Source organism: Rattus norvegicus, chromosome 11, assembly GCF_036323735.1.
Source record: "Rattus norvegicus strain BN/NHsdMcwi chromosome 11, GRCr8, whole genome shotgun sequence".
Lineage (NCBI taxonomy): Eukaryota > Metazoa > Chordata > Mammalia > Rodentia > Muridae > Rattus > Rattus norvegicus.
In genome coordinates, this window is record NC_086029.1 from 30,507,570 (window position 1) to 30,517,020 (window position 9,451).

Consider the following 9,451-nt stretch of genomic DNA (forward strand, 5'->3'; position numbering starts at 1 on the left):
ACGCCTGCCAAAGCTTCAGTATTCTTTCCTCCCTGCTTTCCTGTATCGAGCCTCTCTCATCCTGAACAAGAAGAGTAAAGAGAGAATCATCATGCGTTAGTTAAGCACATATATATATTGTTTGCACGCCATGTATATGCCAGTGTACGATGTGGAGTTTGAAGCTTCTGGAGTTCCGTAATTTTAGAAATCAACTCACACTTCTCAGGTGAATTTAAAGTGAGTGTTTATAAGTACATATTAAACACGTAAACATGTTCAGGTCCCTTCCTGCTGCTTAAACAGAATCTCCTCTTCTGGATCATTTATAAACAAACTGCTTACAGTTCTAGAAGCTGGGAAACCCAAGCCCACAGCACCAGAAGAGTCTGACAGAGCTTGTTCTGTTGCATCTTCCTAAAGTGGAATGGGGGAGACAAGATCATTCATGCCTTTCATTGATTCCAGTCAAGAGGGTAGATCCCCATAACAGCCATTTTCCCAAGTGCTGCCCCGTCTATCACATTAGCCACTGAGAGTTCAAGATGAGAATTTCAGGAGAGCATGTCCACTCCGATCACAGCAAGTCATCTCATGGTGTAAAGCTATTTTCATGGGCTTGAAATTTCGATTTCAAGAAAATTGGGCAGTGAAGTTTCGTAAGAGTACATGTTGAAGAATGCTGTGGTTACTCACTAAGTTGTCTCAGCCTCGACAGTGTCAGCATTTTGGGCTGGACAGTTACTATGGGCAACTGTCCTGCGCACTGTGGAGTGGGAGTGGCATGTCTGGCTTCTACTCACTGGATGTCAGGAGGACCCTTGCCTCTACCCCAGTTAAAATGAAAAGTGTCTTTAAACATTGCTTACTGTCCCCGCACTGCCTAGGGTAGAAGACTCATCAGGTCCACTTGAGAACCAATGGCTGACAGAAAATAGGGGATTTCCTGTCGGGCTAAGGTGAAGAACACAGGACATGAAGGAAGTCAAGGTGAACGCTGATGATTACTGGTTGCTTCACTTAACCATAATTTTATGAGCGTGAACTGGTGGCCATTCCCTACGTCTCGAAATGTGGGGAGGTTTTAGAGCATTGCCCTCATGACAGTTGTTTGTAGGCATCCTTTACTTGAGATGCTCATAAGGACACACGGAACTTCAAGTCTGAATCTTAAAGTTCACATTACAATAAAATGTCAGGGGAAAGCATGTGCATAATTGAATGACCTTAACATAGACCATTATTTAAACCATAATAACTCTAAAGACCAGATGACAGCCCTGGCTGAGTAAACACTGCAACACCGAAGGTAAAGCAACTGTTACTAGATCTAAGTGCTCTCGTGTGTCCTAACTGGACGTAACTTCGAAATGACGCCATGGCGGCAGACCACAGGCCAGCCTCGCTCAAGCTCGGGCTTTAAGGGTTTCTGCTGCTGTTTCTGAAGTGGAGGCCAAGTTAACACAGTGGCTTTTCAATGTCGTTAAGTATTGTACAGAAGAGACAGCAAGGAAGCTGGCCTTGGTTGTGCTGATTTAACACGCTAATGAAAGGCTGAGAAATAAATGCTACTCTAGGTGGCACGTTGCCTCGTTTTGATGTCCTCATACTTTTTAGTGTAAAAATCTAGGGAGACCTGCTAAGATACCTAAAACATCACTTTCTTTAGACTTTGTAGTTTTCACAAAAACCTTATAGTACCGTGTCAGTCGACTTCTTTAAATGATTGGTCTTCTGAAACCAGTTATTTACAAGTTGTATTTGTTTGCTAGGGCTTCCTTTCATAACAGACTACCACAAATAGTGAGGCTTAAGTGACAGAGAATTGATGTCTCCACGTTCTGGACGTCAGAGGGCCACAGTCAAGGCAATGGCAGGGACTCCTCCCTCTAGGAGCTGTGACATGGACTATTCCAAGCATCTGCTTCTGGCCTTTCCATGGGTCTTTTTCTCCGTTTCCTACACACTGTTTTTCCTCTATAAATACCTATCTCTGTCCGTATTTCCTCTGTTCGTGGACATCAGTCATAACTGCATTTACACCCAACAGAGACCCCATCTGACGTAACTGTAGCATCTGTATTCATAGCAGCTCCCAACTCATGCAGTAAGAATCACCTTTCCACATAAGGATTTAGGGCGGTGGGGACAGGTTAATATCTTGACGGCAGTGGGTGCAAACTAGAGAGGAAGGCCCTAACCAGTCGGAGTTTATATGGGATATGTGCATAGGGGGGTCCCTGCTTATATGCAATGATTTTGCTTTTCAAGACAGGGCTTCCTGCTCTGGCTATACTGAAACCAACTCTACACCATCAGGCTGGTCTCAAACTTCGTTCCACTGCCCAGCTTTAGTTTATAGTGACTTAACATGGACAAAAGTGATACCCCACTTGCCTCATCCTTTCTCCAGAATCTTGCTACCTTTCAAAACCAAAGTGGGATGGTAATACGATTTAAACTTCCGCGCTTGCCAAGTGCAAGTAGACGAGCTGCCAATCCGTGTGTCTTTGAATCTTGCTGAGAAGATGCAGTGATTTTCAGGGAAGCAGAACTAAACAGTGTGTATTTTTAAGCTAATAACTGGGTCTGAATAGCTTTAGTTTTTAGGTTTTTTTTAAATTGCATTTCAGACAGTAATAATGAAGGTGATAGATACAGTGTGAGGCACAAGACAAACCTCACCGGGGTTCCTATTCCCAGTTCTTCTCCAAAAAGCTGCACTCCCAAGCAAAAGGAAGTCTAAGTAGATAATAAAAAGTATGATCAGTTTCTTGTCTTGTTCCAGAATATCCTCTATATACCAGCTTGCTAATTTATGTGTTTTTAAAGCGCATCCTATTTATTTTTTGAAGTGAGTACTGTCAGGATTGGTCACAAGGGAAGAAATACTAGGTTTTAGGTTGAAGCGACTTAGGGGAAGACTGAGGCGGAGTAGAAAACGGAACACTTACTATTTGACTTGTGTTGAGAACAGTTCTGTTGTAGGCAGAAAGGTCATGGGGGCTTTTGGTTTGTTTTTATTATGGGCAAAATAACAATTGGCGACTGAGTTACACACCTGGAACAAAACAATCATTACTGGAGACAGAAAGTTTGCAGCAAGATGGTAGACCACGGTGCATATAACCATGGCAGACAGTTTGGGGGAGTGGGAGGTGCCTTGTAAATGCTGGAGACAGAGCCATGGAACTGTGTTCTGAACATGAGTGGAAGGAACCTCCTTGAATGTGGAACTGGCAAGGTTGAAATGCCTGTTCATCTGGAGCATGAGCGAGAGCTGGATTGGAGATAAAGGCTGGGACTGAGAGGTGTGGTGCTCACACTTCTGTGCAGAGGACGGTGAGGGACCACATCCTGTTGGCAGTCTAACGGGAAGCAGGGAAGTGAGTGTGTGTATGTTCAGGTGTCTGAGTTGGGATTTAGGATGCAGTGCTGCCAGGCAGTACAGAAGAGGGAAGGAAAACAGCATGTCATGGCTCATGTCAGAGTCACACACACTCGTAAATCAGAAAGCACAATAGAGCAGATTCCCAGTGGTCTTAGTTGTAGATAATTTCCAACTGCTCTCATTTTGTTCACGGTAAGCCACTGCCAAATACATTTCTAACAGAATTTCTCAGCCTATATTTAGTTTCTTCAAGTTGCTGGAATTTCTACAAGGAACAGTTTTTATGGAATCAGCATAAACTAAATGAATGAATGATTTCGCCCTTGAAAATATGATTAAGTGACAAACTAGTTTAGCTATTCCTAGATGGATTTTGGCCACTGGCAGTGTATTCTTTTAATGTTAAATAGGACAGTTTCCCTCTCACATAGTCCCGGAACTATCAGCTATAAGAACATTTCCAGGGAATAATAGGACAGAGGAGTGGAGACAGGTAACTGCAACTTGTAGTCTTGTTAGACTCCAACCTTGGGTTTGACAATAGAAAGATCATCTGATGCCCTCTTGTGGTCAACAACGTTTAGAAGGGTTTTACTACTCATTAAAATGGAACCTATTTTTTATTAAAATCTAGCCTAACAGATCTACCAGAAATAACACCTCATTGTTTCCTTAAAAAAAAAAAGTAAAATAAAATCACATATTATTAACAGTGCAAGACAATGTGTAAACTTCTGTTACCCAGCTCTTAAAAGTATGCATCATAGAGTTACAATGCCCGACTTCAAAGTTCTCTAGTTGCATACAGCACCTGAGGCAGTTTAAATACTCAGTTTTCTCTGCTGTAAAGTAGACAGGGTTAGGACACACACAGGATTGTCGTGGAATGTATTAATTCCCAACAGGTTAGGTAAAATTCATTGTGTGTATACACATACACGAACTACCATAGATAATCTTGATTATTAGGTGTTGTGTTTTGTTTTAGACAGAGCCTAGTTGTATAGTGTAGGCTGGCCTTGAACTTGAAATCCTCCAGCCTCAGGCACCCATGTGCTGAGCCGTTCATGTGTACGCCATCCTGGACAGCTAACTAGCAGGTCCTATTCATCAGTCCTATTTTCTATACTCACCTTTCAGGCACCTCATGGGAGCACAGCTTTAATACTCGCCAGGTACCAGTGTCTTACGTTTCTCATTTCATAATGAGCAAGTTCTAAGCCAAGCCTGGTGGCTCCTGCCTATAATCCCAGTGCCCTGGAGGTAGAGACAAGGGAACTGGGAGTTTAACATCCTTCTCAGCTATAGGGTGAGCATGAGGACTGTCTACAACAGACCTGTGTCAAGAACAAGCAAACCGTCTATGCCAGTCTTTTCTCATTCCGTACGTTATTCCAGCCTGTCCTAACACTGAGCCTTTTCTCTTCCGAAGACTGGTCATGTTTTACTGGCTTTCCCCTCTTGCACAGCGTGAGTCACAATCCCCCACTACTGCAAAGATTTCAACAGAGCATTTTGTGTATCAATTCTGTATTTCTACAAGTATGTCCACAGGCTGTCTCTCATCTTCTATTAGCTAAAAATAAATAAAGTGACCTTAAAAGTTTTTTTTTTATAAATGGTTTTACTCCTCCAGTGAAAAGGTTATGGAGTTATGGCTTCCAGTTCAGTGCTTTCATGGGATTTCTGAGTGTGTGAGAGAGTGGGTCTCTGACTCTTGTTCTCTCTCTCAGGCTCTTTCCTTCTATTTATTTATCCTATTAGTTGTTGTCGTATCATATCATAATATCCCTTTAAAATAAAATAAAAAAACCCCAGTTTAAAAAAAAAGGTTATAGAGTATTAATGTTTACCAGAAAAATCAAAAGAAAGATGCAGAGTAGAAAAATAAGATTGTATTAGCCCCTTCCTCCTTCTTCTGAATATACCATAAAAACTGCTTGACCCAGACAACACACACCTCATTTTAGATACTCTATTTTCACGTTCCCACCTATAATAGTTTACATCATTATAAATCTATCCATTCTTTATTCCATAGCCACATAGCATTTTTCATAGTTTTGCTATGGCTATTTTTTTTGTCACCCAAAATATAGTAAACACTTTTACATAGGTAAATTTAAGTACATAGGTAAATTTACATAGGCTTAAATTTACATGGTAAATTTAAACCCCATTTAAGTATTTCTGTAGATAAATTTCTTGAAGTACAGCTGCTAGATGAAACCATACACACTTCAAAAGTATAACTGACTTCCAAAAGGCTGTATTCCCTTAAATCTCTATTTTGACATGTTCTAAACAAGGGACATTACCTTTTAAATTATATTTTTTTTAACCGATACATCTCAAAAGTGTGTCTGTAGGGTACTATGTAGGGATCTATGATATTCCAATACATGCATATACTGTACAGTGTTTACACATTAATGGGGATTATTAATCCTGACTGCCTAATTGGTTAAGCAAATAATTTTGCCCAATATCTTTAATCTTCTAACCATTACTAGTGAAGCTGATACATTTACTCAGCACTACAATAGTGACAGCTAATGTACTAATAGCCTGTCCATACGTCTCACTGACATGTTATGAGCTCTACTGAGTCCCACGAAATTCTTAAGTTCCTATGATTATCTGTAATCTTCATTAAGTTCTTTCTGTAGCTACTCCATTTTGAGGGTAGAAACAATTATTTTTTATAACTTGTTGTATGCAATAAACAGCAAACCACACCAGTGAGAGTAGATTCCCTGCTCCAAGTCCTCATGATTTTGAGAAGTATTAAATATTTGTTTTAGTCCTTACATTAGAGATGGCCTTCTGCTATACACTGGGAAGCAGGCAGCAATTTCTGTAGTTTAGAGTATACACATTTTACAAGGGAACTACAGGAGCTTCTCCTGATTTGCCTTGGATAACCAATGTCCAGTGGCCTATATAACACAGAGGTGATATTGTGTTTCCCAGGGAGCATCCTAGTTATAGCCTCACTAACAAGACTCTCATGCCAGAAGAAACGTGGGGTAATTTGGCAAAAGTAATTGTTAACATTGTGTTCCAGGTTAAATAACCAAACAAGTTGATAATTAAAAAACAAAAAACAAACAAAAAAAAAAAAAAACCAAGAGAATGCCCATCTTGGGCATTGCTATATTATTTCTCTTATCTGGGTCTTCTTGGCCAGTACCTTTCTTGTCCATTAGGCCATACTGCTATTGAAATTAGATTTACAGTTCAAACAAATAAAATCAGCCAAGTTTTTAGTATTTCTTTTCAGACATAACTATCGTCTATAACAAGGAACTAAGATTATAGAATATAGAATATAATTTAGATATTATATAATATAGGACATAATCTCTGCCTGAGTTTCCTTCTGTCAAATCTTGGTCTAACCTCCCAAGTTGCAGGAGTTGGTAGACTTTACATAGGTACCACGGAGCACAGTCCTGCTGGTTTTAAGTCAAGGCTTAAAATAGCTTGCTGTCACCTTGGACACCTTTCCCTCAGAGCCTTTATTTCACTGAAATAAAAATGGTACAAATCACGAGATGATTATGAGGGCTAAATTATCACAAAGCCTTCAGGTCAGAAGTCAACATAAATGATTTATCTTGTCTTAAAATATACTGTACTATAGACAAAATGTCTTGATACAGTTAAAAAGTATACAACATAAGTAAGCACTTTATTAATAACACTGTAGAACTTACCAAAGAATTTGAATTTTTTAAACATCCATGTCAAACTTAACCTCTGTTCTGTCTACAAATACAGAATAGGAAATTAAAACAAATTATCGTTATTCATTCTTGAACCACTTCTGCTTCAAACTCTAATAAAGGTTTTAAGATGAAATTATGCAGCTGTTGTCAGACATAAATCTTGAGATCATTTAGATCAATCCTGTAAGGACCACATTAACTTAAGTCTTAAATTCCATTAAAGAGAACCCAATACCTACCAAAACTTAAAGAGCCAATAGCTGAGTGGTAATTTGTTTTCAATAGTTATAGCCTGGAAAAGTTTTACTGTTGGAAGCTTTACTAGTAGGTGAACTGAACCTTTAAAACCAAATAGATGAATAAAGTTCATAGTCTTATACAGAAAATAATCTAAAATGCAGTTAAATTAGACATGAGCTTTCTGGGGGCTGGAGAGACAGCTTAGTGTTAACAGCACTTGCTGCTCGTGCAGAGGACCCAGCTTTGGTTTCTAGAACATTCACGTGATGGTGAAGAACCATCTAGAACTCGAGTTCCAGAGATCCGATGCCCTCTTCTGGCTTCCCCAGGCATGGCACATAAAAGCGCAGGCAAAACACCCATTCAACATAAAATAAAAACAAATATAAAATCAGCTCTCCCCAGGATTCACCATTTACTTCTATCATACTTGAATGATATGATAGATTTACAAGTATGTACTTTGTGTGTGTACATACATACATACATACATACATACATACATACATACATGCATTTGAAGTCAGGAAGCTTGCTGTAGTTGGCGCTCTCCTACTACCATTGGATCCTACAGACCAAAGTCCAAGTCATGTGGCTTGGTGGCAAGTGCCTTTATTCTCTGAGCCATCTTGTTGACTAGGGATTCATATTTTGTAGTAATCTGCAGAGTTCCAGTTATTTGGTGAGTGCTAAATTACCACTTCTCTTCCTGGTTGGCTATTATACTTCAAATTTCCCAAGACATTTATAAACCTGTAACAGAGCAAACTAATAGAATGCTCTTAGCTGACAAAAATATTTCAAACTCCCAACTCTAATTGCCCAAAATCTGTTTTCTCTATCAAATCCTCCGATACCTACAGCGGAATAAGCAATGGCCTTAGGAGTTAAACGTGTTTTTCTGTGGGGCATGACGACACGTGCCTGCAGCCCTGTACTAACACATGCTGAGGAAATCAGTAGGTGGGAGACAAGACTCCCACCTCGAAGTACTCTTTTGCTCCCTTCTCATTTTAAAATTAAGATGCCAATTACCAGTAGGAAAATACTCGGGAAAAATTGATACTATGCTTTAGAAATAATACAAAATTGTTATAGCTTAAGTGAGAATACAATGACATATAAAACTATGGATTTTATAGCACTGAGCTGTAACTTCATTCTTGCTCTCTTCAGTACTTACATAGTAAATTTAAGGAAAAAAACCTGATAACAGAGTTGGGCATGGTAGCAAACACCTTTAATGTCAGTCCTCAGGAAGCAGAGTCAGGCAGAACTGAAAGTTCAGAGCCTGCCCATTCTACATAGTGAGTTCCAACACAACTTGAGACACTATCTTAAAAACCCGTAGCCTAAATGAAACGAAGAAATCTGACAGTAGGAATGTCTGGAATAGCGAGTCCTTTTTAATAGCCGTGGTCACTCTTGGCTAAGCTGAAGAACTCCCGAGGAAAACTAGGAAGGGTAGGGTGCTATGGGAAGAAGTATCGCTGATCTGTAAGTTTACCTTTACAATATCCAAACTCATAGATGCCTTCTCCTTTCTTTGTAGTTCAAGTACGCTTACCTGACCGATGGCATTGCAGTGGTATAAATATGAAGGACTACTGAAGAATCTCAAGTTCCATACTCCTTCCTTTAGAACTTTACTAGACTAATGCTGTTTTGAAAAAGTACAGCACTTCTTTCGTTTTTCATTTTTGAGCTAGGACATCACCTTGCCCTGGTCAGCATCAAAGCTGACACACAGCTGAGGAGCCCTGGGATCCTGTTGTCTGCCTCAGCCTCAAATTATGGGATTTCAGGAACTCCCACTACACCCAGTTTACAGCAGCTACAGGAGCACTTCTGCTTTCTTTAATGGCAGAAGGCAAGTATGTCAGATATCCTATAAAATGATTTTGGGTCAAAATCATGGTGACAAAGGTCCCATTTATACTGACTTTGATAGCTGAAAGGTTTTTTTGTTGTATTTATATTTTCAATTAGCTACTGCCAGTAAATTAAAATTTTTTACATGTATATTTTGATATGTGGCCTTTGGGGGAATCCCGTGTTCAATAAAGTTTTTTTAAAGGAACATTTCAGATTATTTTCTTTCCTAAGTATC

At 39.6% G+C, this 9,451-nt stretch overlaps 1 protein-coding gene across 1 annotated transcript in view; it reads left to right on the forward strand.

Moving 5' to 3' along the window:
- Cxadr (CXADR, Ig-like cell adhesion molecule) overlaps positions 1 to 9,421 on the forward strand; it is a 47,213-nt gene extending 37,792 nt beyond the window's left edge. The window contains exon 8 of the mRNA NM_053570.2: positions 8,894 to 9,421. Coding sequence (NP_446022.1) covers positions 8,894 to 8,935 — 42 coding nt within the window. The 3' untranslated portion in view covers positions 8,936 to 9,421. The remainder of the gene's footprint in view (positions 1 to 8,893) is intronic.
- Positions 9,422 to 9,451: the final 30 nt, after the last annotated feature.